Below are 14,785 nucleotides of genomic sequence, written 5' to 3' on the forward strand. Positions count from 1 at the left end.
TTTTCACTGGCTTCATCATGTGCAGGTCTTGCGCATGCAGACTCAGCCAGTGTGAGTGCAATGACACTGTCAAGGCCAGCAAAGTCTGTTTCACTGCAGACATATGCTCCCGCTGGCTCATCTAGCCTTTTCACCCCCTCTTCCACAATGATCCCTGAACCTGCCAGGGAAAGGATGTGATACAGATGTCCCATTTAGAACTGAGTGCTGGACCAATTGTGGGTGTTGATTGCCATTTACAACAAAAAAGAAGCTTCTTTGATTGGGGTTAAGAGATGTCCCTCTCAGTCCCTCAGGGAGAACCAATTACTATTATTGTGCTAAATTGACTTAGTAATAAAGCATCCCACATCCTTATCGTTGTTAGGCTTTTATTCTGTTAAAAATTTTTTTTCATAAAATGTGCTTACCAAAATGTATAATGTCTTTTGTTTAGATAAGTACGGCATGTTTCTGAAAGAACATCTAAAGGGTTTTTTAAAGTTCCGTATATATATAAAGAGAAGCTTGGCTAGGGCCAGAGGTCAGCACAAATCATTCTACTGTTTACACGTTAGGGCTTCTTAATTTGTACTGGGAATGTGACTCACCTGCTCAAGAAATTTTAAAGTATTTTAGATAGAAATAAAGAAGTTAGAGTGATTATTTCTGATTGAATACTTATTTTAATATATGATTAAGTCATGAGATATGAACGAGTGAGAAGAAATGTGACAATTATTTTTTGTTCTTGTTGATACTGGCAACATTTTTCCCATTTATTGAAAATAGTTTTTTTTTCTCACATAACAGCATCTTGATTCTGGTTTCGCCTCCCTTTCCTACTTCCAATTCCTTCCCGTTTTCCTTCCCATCTGCTTCCTCCCTTTTGTTGTCTCTCATTAGAAAACAGAAAGGCGTCTAAGGGATAATAATAAAATAAAATGGAATAAGCTAAAACAAAAATTTGCACATCAGAATTGCAAAAAACAAACAGAAAGGAAAGAGCCCAAGAAAAGACAAAAGGAATAGACATATTCTTTGTATAAACACAGAGACCTACTCATTTGCATTTATAGAGAATATGTATTTTCCACCTTCACTTCTGAAGGGTTCCCTAAGCCCTGTGAGGAGGAATTTGATGGAGACATCCTGTTTAGGTCTCTCACTTTCTGCATATTATCTGTCTGTGGGTCTCTGTATTTGTTCCCATCTGCTGTAGAAGGAAGCTTCTCTAATTAGAAGACACTTTGTAGCTACATAGTGTATACACATCCATTCATACTTACTTACTTACATTACTTACATATATACATACATACATACATATATACATACATACTGCACACACACACATATACACACACACATACACACACATACACACACATACACACACACACACACACTATATGGTTTTATTCTAGATCCCTGGGCTATCTAATCTCAGGCTTTTGATTACCAAAGCAGTGTCAGTATGGATTCCATTGGTAGCATACAGAGTACCTTTCTGTACCAAAGACTCTAGAACGTAGGGGTGAAAGCTCTAGGTAGGCACGAGCTCAAGTTCTCCGTGTATGTTGAGTTGTGTGGTGTTATCTTCAGCAATGGGAGCTTTCTGTCCGTTTTTGCAGAGCAACCTATTGTATTGGCAACAGCCTGGGTTGTTTGAGGGACTTCCATGTGATCCCTTTGGCCAATAACTCAATTAGATGTAAGCTAATCCTAGTACTGGAGGCAATATTTGGTGACAAGAGATGTCCAGTTGGGGCTATCTCCCCATTATTTTGGCAATTTCATTAAGATTGATTCAAATTGTGTGTGTGTGTGTGTGTGTGTGTGTGTGTGTGTGTGTGTGTGTGTTGTGTGTACCTTTTACTTATTAGGTTTCCATATTGCCCCACAAATGGCTCTTAATTTTAGCTGTCTCTCCCATATTCTCTCTTTCATCCTCTTTTTCCCTCTTCTCTCACTTCATCTCCCATTCCAGTCCACCACCACCCCCATCTATAGCTATCTACTCTATTCCCCTTTCCTAGGGAGATCTCTCTGCTCCCCTTTTCCCAATCCCTTACTATATACCTACCTTTTGTTGTATTACATAGTTGGGTTATCATTGGCTTAACAGCTATTATCCACATATAAGTGAATACAGACCATACATGTCTTTCTGGGTTCCATTCATTTGATTGCACATTTCATGATGTCATTGTTTTAACCACTGAGTAATACTCCATTATATAAATGTACCACATTTTCTTTTTTTTTTTAATTTTTTTATTAATTTATTCTTGTTACATCTCAATGTTTATCCCATCCCTTGTATCCTCCCATTCTTCCCTCCCTCCTATTTTCCCATTATTCCCCTCCCCTATGATTGTTCCTGAGGGGGATCACCTCCCTCTGTATATGCTCATAGGGTATCAAGTCTCTTCTTGGCAACCGGCTGTCCTTCCTCTGAGTGCCCCCAGGTCTCCCCCTCCAGGGGACATGGTCAAATGTGAGGCACCAGAGTCCATGAGAAAGACATATCCCACTCTCCACTCAACTGTGGAGAATGTTCTGACCATTGGCTAGATCTGGGTAGGGGTTTAAAGTTTACTGCCTGTATTGTCCTTGGCTGGTGCCTTAGTTTGAGCGGGACCCCTGGGCCCAGATCTGCCTATCATATTGTTCTACTTGTAGGTTTCTAGGACCCTCTGTATCCTTTTATTTTGCTATTCTCCCATGCGTCTCTCATTTAGAGTCCCAATAGGATGCCCTCCCCTCTGTCCCAGTTTCCTGGTAAATGAAGGCTTTCGTGGGACATGCCCCTTGGGCTAGTATGCAGATATAAGCGAGTATATACCATTTGAGTCTTTCTGCTTCTGGGTTAACTCACTCAGTATGAGCATTTCTAGCTCAATCCATTTATCCACAAATTTCGGGAATTCCTTGTTTTTAATAGCTGAGTAGTATTCCATAGCGTATATGTACCACAGTTTCTTTATCCATTCTTCTACTGAGGGACACTTAGGCTGTTTCCATGTTCTGGCTATTATGAATAAGGCTGCTATGAACATGGTTGAGCAAATTTTCTTGTTGTGTGCTGGAGCATCTTCTGGGTATATTCCAAGGAGTGGAATGGCTGGATCTTGAGGAAGTCCTATTCCCATTTTTCTGAGATAGCACCAGATAGATTTCCAAAGTGGCTGTACTAGTTTGCATTCCCACCAGCAATGAAGGAGTGTTCCTCTCTCCCCACATCCTCGCCAGCATGTGGTGTCGCTTGAGTTTTTGATCTTAGCCATTCTGATGGGTGTAAGATGGAATCTCAGAGTTGTTTTGATTTGCATTTCCCTGATGACTAAGGAGGTGGAGCATTTCGTTAAGTATTTCTCAGCCATTTGATATTCCTCTGTTGAGAATTCTCTGTTTAGTTCCAAGCCCCATTTCTCAATTGGGTTATTTGATTTGGTGGTGTTTAATTTCTTGAGTTCTTTATATATTTTGGATATTAGACCTTTGTCAGATGTAGGGTTGGTGAAGATCTTTTCCCAGTCTGTAGGCTGTCGTTTTGTACCACATTTTCTTTATCCATTCATCTCCTGAAAAACATCTAGGTTGTTTCCAATTCTAGCTATTGTGAATAGAACAGCAATGAACATGGTTGCACAAGTGTCTCTGTGGAAAAATAGAACATCCTTTGGGTGTATGTCCAAGAATGATATAGCTAGACCCTGAGGTAGATTGGTTCCCATCTGATTTCCATAGTGGCTGTACAAGTTTGCACTTCCACCAGCAATGGAGGAGTGTTCCCCTTGCTCCATAGCCAACACGAGCTATCACTTGGGTTTTTGCACTTAGACATTATGATGGGAGTAAAATGGAATATCAAAGTTTTCACGTGCACTTCCCTGATGGCTAAGGATGTTGAACATTTCTTAAAGTGTTTTTCATCCATTTGAGTTTTCTCTATTGAGAATTTTCTGTATAGGTCTGTATTGGATTATTTGAACTATTTTGTTTTTTGATATCTGGTTTCTTGAGTTCTTTATATATTTTATATATCAGTTCTCTATCAGATGCACAGTTGGTAAAGATCATTTTCCCATTCTGTAGGCTGCTTCTTTGTCTGGTTGACATGTCCTTTGACTTACAGAAGCTTTTCACCTTCGTGAGGTTCTATTTATTGTCAAACTTAGTGCGTCTACTATTGGTGCTCTGTTCAGAAAGTCGCCTCCTGTGCCAATGCATTCAAGACTATTCCCCACTTTTCTCTTTTATCAAGTTCAGTATATCTGGTTTTATGTTGAGGTCTTTGATCCCTTGGACTTGAAACATGTACAGTGTGATAAATATGGATCTATTTGCATTCTACATGTAGACATCTACAGACCATCAGCATTTGTTGTAGATGCTTTCTTTTACCCAGTGTGTATTTCTGGCTTCATTATCAAAAATCAGGTTTCAGTATGTGTTGAACTTATGTCTAGATCTTCTATTCAATTCCATTGATCAATCTGTCTGTTTCTATGCAAATACCATGTGGTGTTTTTTTTTTTTATTATTACTATACCTCTATATTACACCTTGAAATCAGGACTGGTGATACCTTCAGCAGCTCTTTTATTGTTCAGGATTATTTTAGCTACCCTGGGTTTTTTATTTTCCTTATAAAATTGAGAATTGTCTTTTCAAAATCTGCAAAGACTTCTATTGGAATTTTGATAAGAATTGCATTGAATCTGTTGATTACTTTTGGTAGGATGGCCGTCTTTCCTATGTTTATCCTATTGAGACATGAGCATGAGAGGTGGTTCCATCTCCAAACATCTTCTTCAATTTCTTTCTTTAAAGATTCGAAGTTTTTAATCATACAAGTCTTTTACTTGCTTAGTTAGAGTTACTCCCAAGATATATTGTATTATTTGAGGCTATTGTAAAAGATGTTGTCTGCCTGATTTCTTCCTCAGTCCATTTGTCATTTATATATAGGAGGGCTAGGGATTTTTATCAGTTAATGTTGTATCCAATAATTTGCTGAAAGCGTTCATCAACTGTAGAAGTTTCCTAGTAGAATTTTTAGAGTCATTTATAAGTACTATTATATTGTCTGCAAATAAAGATACTTTTTCTTCTTCCTTTCGAATCTGTAACCTCTTGATCTCCTTCAGTTGTCTTATTGCTCTAGCTAGAAAAATACTGTATTAAATAAGTATGGAGAAAATGCACAACCTTGTCTTGGAATTGCTTTGAGTTCTCTCCATTTAAATTGATGTTGGCTGTAGGCTTGCTACACACTGTCTTTATTATGTTAAGTTATGTCCCTTGTATCCCTCATCTCTCCAGGGCTTTCATCATGAAGGGGTGTTAGATTTTGTCAAACGCTTTTTCTACATTTATTAGATGATCATGTGGGTTTTTTCTTTCTGATTGTATCAATCAATTTTTATATATTGAATTATCCCTGCATCTCTAGGATAATACCTACGTGGTCACTGAGAATTTTTACATCTATGTTCATAAGGTAAATTGGTTTGTAATTCTTTTTTCTTGTTGAATCTTATGTGGTTTGAGTATCAGAGTAACATGGCCTCATAAAACAGTTTGGACAATGTTCCTTCTGTTTCTGTTTTGTGGAATGATTTAGGCACTATTAGTGTTAACTTTTTGAAAATCTATTAAAATTCTGCACTAAAGCCATTTGGACCTGGGCTTATTTTGGTTGGGAGGCTTTTAATGACTGCTTCAATGTCACTGGGGGTTATCGTTCGTTCAAGTTGCTTATATGATCTTGATTTAACTTTGGTAAGTGGTATGTATTGAGAAAATTATATGTTTCTCTTAGATTTTTCCAATTTGGTTGAATACCAGTTTTTAAAGTATATTCTTAAATACTTGTCTGGATTTCTTCAGTGTCTGTGGTTTTGTATCCCACCCGCCCCCCTTTTCATCTCTAATTTGCATCTTTTTCTCTCTGCCTTTTAGTTAATTTGGATAAGAGTTTGTTGAACTTACTCTTTGTTTCATTGATTCTTTGTTTGTTTGGTTTGGTTTGGTTTGAGCTTGATTATTTGTTGCTCTCTACCCTTTTGGGTGCAATTTGTCCTTTTTCTTCTAGAGCTTTCAGGCCTGCTGTTAAGTTACTAGTATGAGATCTCCTCAATATTTTTATGTTGATTCAGTGCTGTGAACCTTCATTGTGCCCCATAAGTTTGGGTATGTTGTGGATTCATTTTCATTGAATTCTAGAAAGTCTTTAATTTCTTTCTTGACCCATTTTTTCATTCAGGAGTGAGTTGTACAATTCCCATGAGTGTGTAAGCTTTTTGTCGTTTCTGTTGTTGTCAATATCCACCTTTCCTCAGTGGTGGTCAGATATGATGCAGGAGATTATTTCAATTTTCTTGTATCTGTGAGACTTACTTTGTGTCTGAGTACATGGCCAATTTTGGAAAAAGTTCCATGAGGTGCTGAGAAGGTATATTCCTTTGTGTTCAGGTGGAATGTTCTATAAATCTCTTAGGTCCACTTGGTTTACAATGTCCGTTAGCTTCAAAGTTTCTCTGTTTAGTTTTTGTCTCAATGACCTGTCTATTGGTAAGATTTGGTTATTGAAGTATCCAACTGTAAGCATATAAGCAGCTTCACAAACTTGCCTCCGTCTGCCTAGCAACCTATGACATCATCACTGCTGGTTACTAGGTGTGCCAGAGGTCCAGGATATAAAAGGGGCCAACCTACCACCTTCTCTCTCTCTCTCACTCTTGCACTTCTCTCTTGCACTTTCTCTAAAGGTGCCCCCCATCTGTCTGTTTCTCTACCCTTAAGGCTCACTTGGGCCCTAAATCTTCTCCCCTTCCCTTCTCCCCAAATAAATCTCTCCATATTCATATCTGTTGTATGCCATCTCATTTTTAATGATAACATCCACTATCAGTGTATAAGGGTCAATGTGTTATTTAAGCTGTAGTAGTAGTTCTTTTATTAATGAGGGTACTTTGTGTTTGGTGCATAGATACTAAGAACAAAAATCCTCTTGGTGGATGTTTCCTTTGATGGATATGTAATGTCCTTCCCTATCACTTCTGGTTAGTTCTGGCTTGAAATCTATTTTATCAGATATTAAAATGTCTATACCAACTTGATCTTTATGTCCATTTATTTGGAATATCTTTTTCCACTCTTTTACCCTGCAGTGATATCTGTTCTTTAATGTTAAGATGTATTTCTTGATAGAGTAGAAGAAAAGATACTGGGTTTTTTTCCCCATTCTTTTAGTTTGTCTTTGGGGGGCAGGGTTGAGACCATTGATTGATGTTGAGAGATATCAATGAGCATTGTGTGTTGACTCCTGTTATTTTGTTGTTGTTGTTGTTGTTGTTGTTGTTGTGTTGTGGGTGGTGGTGGTGATGGTGGTGGTGGTGGTGGTGGTGATGGTGGTGGTGGTGTGTCCTCTTTTGATTAGCCAGTCTGGGTTATTTATTCCTTGTGTTTTCTCTGGTGTGGTTAACCTCCTTAGGAGTGGGATGGACTAAGAGAAGGAATGGGGGCCCACAGGAGGGAGAGAAGCAGGGTATCCTAGAAGAATCTTCTTAGTCCACTGGGAACGGGGCCAGAGAATGAGGAGGGGCCACAAAAAGTAGTCTGCTACCGAGCTGGGGATGAGCCTGGAGGACTGGGTTTGGAGGAGAGGAAGGAGAGTGAAGATCAGTTGTTAGTCTATCTGCTTCATTGTCATTGGCCTACTTAGGTCTCTGGCAGGCTTGGCTATAGGGTCCCCAGAGAATGCCTGATGGAGCTGGGGGCTGGGAAAAAGCAATGAGTTGGAGGAAGGAAAGCTTGGATGGGAAGATATGTGTGATCCACTGAGGATGGGAGAGGAGTGCTGCAGCAAATGGTCTTCTACAGAGCTGGGGATGAGCCTGGGTGGGGTGGGGGGGTTGGATTTGGAGGAGAAGGGAGTTGAAGATCTGTATTTACTCAACCTGCTTGTCCTGCCTGAGTCCATGAGAAAGAGGGTTTGGGTGAACAGATTCCTCTACAAAACATCAAGATCAGCCTGAAATCACGCAATTATTATTAGCTAAATATAGATTATTGCTCATGTGTCTTGTCAAGAAACATAGATGCCTGTGGTGGATGAGATGGTTCTCCGTGTCCAGGCATCTCCTGCGAACCCTCAGCGTCTCAGTTGAATCTCTAGCATCCACACTCTGAGGGAGAAAACTGACTCCCAAAAGCCATCCTCTGTCCTCCACATATACCCCAACACATGAACACAGAACAAACAAAAAGCTAACTTAAAAAATGTTTAAACCAATCACATGTGTCCATTGTAAGCTAGGTGACAATCTCAGGTTCCCTAGCTGTGATTGCACATGAGGCTCAGCTAAGGGAGCAGGGCCCCACACTGGCCTATGTATGGCCCAGGGAGGTCACTGTCTCCTATGGGAAAAGTACCAGTGAGATTGCTTTCCTGGTTCATTTATTGTTTTCATCACCTATGCCAGTTCTCAGCAAAACATGAAAACTGAACTTTCACATAATGGAATATACGTTCCTATATTTCTTAAAGTCTTGCTTGCCTCTACAGGTGGGCAGGTTCAGAGAATTCCCTTTACCAGGATCCTTTTATTCCTCATAGCAGATTTCCATGAGGTCCATGGTGTGTTGACACCAGGCTCTGTTCTAGATCTCTTTTGTCTAGTTAAGTTCCTGTAAAGAGGATCCTGAGCATTTATCTCTCTGTGCTTCTCGGTCAAACCTCCGCCTTTTGCCCTGTAAGATTATTTAGGGATGTCTCTCAACAGGTAATCAAAGAAGAAAACCTACAGAAAAACAGTCAAGAAGTGGGAACCTACATGCTACTGAAGTTTGCTAAGCTGCGGGATGAATTTGACATTGTTGGGGATGTCCGTGGCAAAGGCCTTATGGTGGGGATAGAGATGGTTCAAGACAAGGTAACGATGTGCAGCTGGTTGGGTGGCTTGCCTGGGGCCAATAGTGGGTAATGTAGGAAACTAACAGGGTGGGATGCCAACAGATTATTCAAACTATGAATAGTTATTAGTTATTGTACATAATATATTACCAAGGTCTACAGGAAAGGTAGGAAGCCCTCAGTGCACTGCAAGAAGCCCTTATCTACCTCTGAGACTGATTAATGAGCAGGATCTGAATCTAGGAAGCCAGGCCTGGTGATGCTGCTCCATATGACTGCTCTGTGAAAGAAATTGGGGAGACCAGGGGGAGTAAAGACACCTAAGATTCGATAAGGAAGACTGGAAGTGCTCCCAAGATAGTTGCCTATAAATCATTTTAAAACTACAGATGCAGAAAAAAAAAGAAACTAGATTAGATTTTTTTTTCTTGATGTGAATGGAAGCAAAGAGGAGTGTGAACCTTTCCAGTTGTGTTCAACAGCATATTGTAAGTTCTAGATGACACAATAAAACATGAATATATATATACATATACATAAAAAAATAAAACTACAGATGCTAAGCCTTTTCCAAAAAAAAAAAAAAAAGGCTAACTTGTCCTACTATAAGGCCCATGTTTTTGTTGTGTGAAGGGACCCAGGTAATGTATGTACATTCAGGAATGAAAAGAATACACTAGAAGGAAATATTTGTGTTCATAGGCTGAGAATGAAGGGACATACACAAATGATGCAAGCTCCAGCCCAGTGTCACTAAAGTTGAAGTTGCATGCCTGAGCCCCAAGTAAAAGACCAACCTCAGTGCCTAAAGAGCTGATAGCCCCTTGGCTCCTAAGCACTTTCTTTTCCTGACCCTGAAGGGTGGACTCTTGAGGGAAGAGCAAATTCCACAAACATGGAAGATGCATGGCTCCATACCAGATCCATGGTCGTGCTGTTTAGTTGCATGTGCCCTTATGCAGCTTCTGAGGCACTTTCTGGATTTTGGAATGAAATCTGGCTCAGCTGCGCATTGTAAAGAGTTGAAGATGATTTCAACACCAACAGAACAGATCCCAAATTCAGCTTTTAAAGGGTCAACCCTTCCAACCCCTCCCCAGGCAGCCATTAACAGAGCCAGGATTCACTTGCCAGTGCATGGAGCTTCATTTTGTCTTTGAGGATTTTTGCACAAAGTAGAATAAAAATCAAATAAGCAAATACTTTTAATGTGAACCCCCCCACCAATAACCTCTGGGTCAGTAAACACCTAACAGCTTTAATTAGGGAGGCACTGACTGCTTGAGTTTCCTTTTGTTGGAGTTTTCCCCTGTGTCCCCCCCCCCCGCCTTGGAAAATACATCTTCTAACCATTCAAACACCAAATAAAAAATATTTTCTTGTTGTTGTTGTTGTTTTGTTGTGTTTTTTAATGTATTCACAGATGAGCCGCCAGCCTCTTCCTAAAACAGAAGTCAATCAAATCCATGAGGACTGCAAAGACATGGGTCTCCTAGTGGGCAGAGGTGGCATTTTCTCTCAGGTAAGAGAATGCCTTGCCAGTCAGGTAGGGTCTCCCTGGTGTTACACTATGGTAGGGTGCCCAGTTGTACTTCCTCCACATTATGATAATGCTTGGGTGTAGTTAGAAGAAATGGACAAGAGACAGCTTCTGGCCACTAGAGGGTGATGTGGTAAAGTGATTCCGTTATCCGTTTTTTTTGTAGGCTAAAGAGAGGCATAGAAAGGCCATGCAAACTAAGCAGATAATTCACAGCATGGGTGATAATAGAATCATAATACTCATGAAACATATACATATTACATACATATGTATTGTATTGTATATTAATTAGTTCTAACCCCTGGAAAAACAAACATAGGCATTCCTAACTCAGCCCTAAAGTCTGACTTTGTGAACTTGCTCAGCTTTAGTGGCCTTTACAGCAGACAGCAATCTAAGATCCATATATAATCCCAGAAAGACTATCCTAAACATGGTCCCTGATGTAGAATTCAACATCAGCCCCTCACAATGTCCTTCACCCTCATCTGGAATAATCCAAGACAGGACTTACCCTCCCCACTTCCTGGAAGTTATGGCCACTTTACTATCAGGACCCTTTTCTGACCTTGCGTTACAAGAATGAGATGATGATGATGACGATGATGACGATGATGATGATGACCACCACCAATATGACCTGCCTCTAAATCCCAAAACCTCAGGTCACTCACCAGGATAGGCTCCATGGTAGAGATTCAAGAATGAGAGTGACTTCTGCTCCTTGCAAATATTTTTATCTCTTTTCCCATTTCAAATCACTTTCTTTTATGAAACATTGTCATTGCACATATTAAGGAAGTACTCTGTAATATTTTGACATGCATATGTTATAATGTTCAAGAGATGATGTTTATCTGTCTCCTCTCATACCATTGCTTTGTGATAAGAATATTCAAAACAGTTTCTTCCAGACTTTGAAATATGCACGGCATTGCTGCACCTTTAGTCACTCCAGTGCGCAATAGAACACCAGGCTTCTTATAAATACAGTTTAATATTTCCACCCAGTTTAAAGACTCCTTGCTCTTCCCATTGTGTTGCTCCCTTCCTGGCTGAGACAATGGATACTGAACGGCTCACTTCTTGCCTTATACTTGTCAGAAAAAATTGCAGCTATCAGACAAGATCCCCAAGGAAACACTAGGAATGGTTTTCTGTTCATATCAAATGGTGTGGCTTAATTAATAAAATTCTCAGTGATAAAGATCTGATATAATTGTCCATTTGTTTAGCTTTTCTTTCAAATTCATATTAAGCTGCTGGTAGTATGCCAGGAACCAACACTGCAACGATAAATGTGTTCTGATCCCATTTTTTCATTGAGCTTACGGGATGGAAAAAGCATACAAACACAAAACTGCAATATAATACACAAGTCTCTTCTGCAGACTTAAAATGTGATGCTGTAGAAGGAGAGAGAGAAGATGGCTAGGCCAGTCATTCTGCCTAGCAGAGCCGTACCTCACTATGCAAATGGCCAAAGTTTGAGGGAAAGCACAACAGAGTGCAGAGAGCTACCCACACACCAGTGTGGCTGGAGCATCAGCTTCAGTTGATAGCTAAGAGCAGCTAGAAGTTCTGTCACCTTGTCACTCTTCTAGATATGTTGTATGTCCACAATAAGTCAAAGTGCTATTATCACCCTTACTGTATAGATAAATAAATGAGGTACCTACAAGTAAAGTAAATTACCCAGGTCCTCTGAGAACGTTCTCTAAGACAAGACTGGAGTTAGGGAGTCTGGCGGGGACGGAGGACACTGTCTGTGCCTCAACTGTGGCTTTAGAAATGGAAAGTATATTCTGGTGATAGTTTTGGGGTGAATTGCATAAGATTTGAATCTAAGGAATGAGCAAGAGTCAGGGACGAACCTTTCATGTCCGACTTCACTTAATTTGGGCATGAATCCATTCATCATTGAACATGCTCCATTTAAGGCATTTATGGGCACCTGATTTGATTAAGTGGTACAGACTGAGGTAAAGATTTCAGTTTGCCATCATCTGTATGCAAATGGTAAAATGAGGATGACTAGGGAAATCCCACTGAGAAGCTCAGTGAGGTGAGGGCAGAAGCTTAAGGAAGAACTCCTTTCAATAGACACAAGGGAAGTGGGGAAGGTAGAAACATGAAGGAATTGATGGTATGCCAAGAGTTAAGAGGACTATGGGATTACAGAAACAGAAGACAGGGGGGATGGGAAAGGGGGATGCCCAAGTGGGAAGCAAAACAGAGGTAATCAGGGAAGGACTTGGCCTGGGAAATGCCCAATGGATCTTAAGTCTTGCAGGTATCTTTAGTGTAGTGGTATCAGAAAGCTAATAAGACAGAACCCATGCTTCAATGAGTTGGGATATGACTAGGGGAACGATGGTGTGAAGACCAAAAGCCAGCAGCTATCAGCAAGTCTTTTAAATAAGATGGAGTAAAAACTGGAAGAAAGCATATGCATTTCACCTGGGAGGGATTGAGAGTCACCTCAGACTTATGCTTGGTACGTCTGAATCAGGGTTATGTAAGATTCAAGCATCTTTCTGATACTGGCTGAAAGGATGTTGAAGGAAGGTCAAAGATTTAAGAGAACACGGGGATGTTTCCTGGAATGAAAGCAATGATCCAGGGTCAAAAGCTGACGTGAACCATTTAGAACTGAAGAGTCAAGACATATCATTCTCTGAGCCTTTGGGAAAGATAAAAGAATACATGTGGGAACAAACTGCTTTAAAGAAAGACTTGGGGGGAGGGCTGGAGAGATGGCTCAGTGGTTAAGAGCACTGTCTGTTCTTCCAGAGGTCCTGAGTTCAATTCCCAGCAATCACATGGTGGTTCACAACCACCTATAATGACATCTGGTGCCATCTTCTGGCATGTATATGTAATAAATAAATAAAATGAGAGAGAGAGAGAGACTTGGTCTGAGAGGTTTGATTTCCTTCAAGGAAATAGGAACCATGATTACTTATGAAATGAAGTGGGAAGCATAGAAGTTGGTTAAACGATGCTAAGAAGAAAACTCAGAGTTTAGAAGGAAAATGATAGGAAGCTGGTAGAGGAAGAGAATAGCCTCAGGAGCCAGCAGAATGTTGGAGATGCAAACATCTGGTAGTGTCACTAGGGTCTGCTGTGTGATTGCCGTATATGTCTCAGCCGTATTGCATGGCCACATGAGTGAAGCAACACCGGGCTAGAAATGTGTGCAAAACAAAGGGGGAGAGAAAGAGAGAGAGAGAGAGAAAGACAGAGAGAGAAAGACAGAGAGAGACAGAGAGAGACAGAGAGAGACAGAGAGAGACAGAGAGAGACAGAGAGAGACAGAGAGAGAGACAGAGAGAGAGAAGAGGAGAGAGAGAGAGAGAGAGAGAGAGAGAGAGAGAGAGAGAGAGAGAGAGAGAGAGAGAGAGAGAGATGTTCCATTGGCTTCGTTCTCCAAGCTGTGAGACGACAGAAGGGCGAGGCCTGAGCAGAAGGATGTGATCAGAAGACAATGAAGGAATGAGCCACCTAAAGTTCTTATAAAAATGGTGGGCACAGTGGGAAACAGCAACTGGCTTATTCCAGCATCAAAGTTGAACATGTGTAGATGTAGAATAGTGGAGATGAAGGTAGTAACTAGGAAAGGTGATGTTTTGTGATTGTGAAAACTGAGCATGAGGAGGTGGTGAGGTAAGATGTCAGGGAAGGTGGTAGAAGGACATGCAGGTAAACAGATGTCACAAAGAAAAAAAATGTCAGCAAGATGATATAAGGATCCATGTAAAGACCTGAAAGAGCCCAGGAGGGAGGGAGAGGCATTCAACCTAGTGAGAGAAATATCAGAAATAGGGTGAAAATATTCCTGGTTTGGGATTCTTGGTTTAATCCATTTTCTGGAAGTGCCATTTGATTATCTGATGATTCAAGCTCTGTTTTCCTCTGCCCCTCAGACTTTCCGCATCGCACCCCCTATGTGTGTCACTAAGCTGGAAGTGGATTTTGCATTTGATGTACTTCGCACTGCCTTAATTCAACACACGGCAAGAAGAGCTAAGTAAGACCTCTACCGATGAGAACAAGTCTCAAGAACTTCTCAACTATGTGCAGAGATGAATTTGAGGAGTGTTGAAGCCACAGTATTAGGTGAAAAACTGTAGCTCTTCCATAATAATTGTAAAAGATATGGTTGACTACCTACTGGTCGTATTTGTCAGTAGAGCACCCATTCTCCTTGCAATTCCATCCTTCAAGCAAAGAATCTATGACTTGATCAAAGAATAAATACTAGTCTGTGTAGATTAGCCTTGGCTAATGTTTTTCCCATTGCATTAACTGATTTGTAACTGAATACATGGCATATG

General features: G+C 40.4%; 1 protein-coding gene across 2 annotated transcripts in view; it reads left to right on the forward strand.

Annotated features, from left to right (window-relative positions):
• Agxt2 (alanine--glyoxylate aminotransferase 2) overlaps nt 1-14,584 on the forward strand; it is a 43,665-nt gene extending 29,081 nt beyond the window's left edge. For both annotated transcript variants that reach the window (XM_051150964.1, XM_051150965.1), the window contains exons 12-14: nt 8,775-8,924; nt 10,329-10,427; nt 14,375-14,584. In XM_051150964.1, coding sequence (XP_051006921.1) covers nt 8,775-8,924; nt 10,329-10,427; nt 14,375-14,482 — 357 coding nt within the window. In that variant the 3' untranslated portion in view covers nt 14,483-14,584. The remainder of the gene's footprint in view (nt 1-8,774; nt 8,925-10,328; nt 10,428-14,374) is intronic.
• Nucleotides 14,585-14,785: the final 201 nt, after the last annotated feature.

The sequence above is a fragment of the Acomys russatus genome, chromosome 9 (assembly GCF_903995435.1).
Source record: "Acomys russatus chromosome 9, mAcoRus1.1, whole genome shotgun sequence".
In the NCBI taxonomy this organism is placed as follows: domain Eukaryota; kingdom Metazoa; phylum Chordata; class Mammalia; order Rodentia; family Muridae; genus Acomys; species Acomys russatus.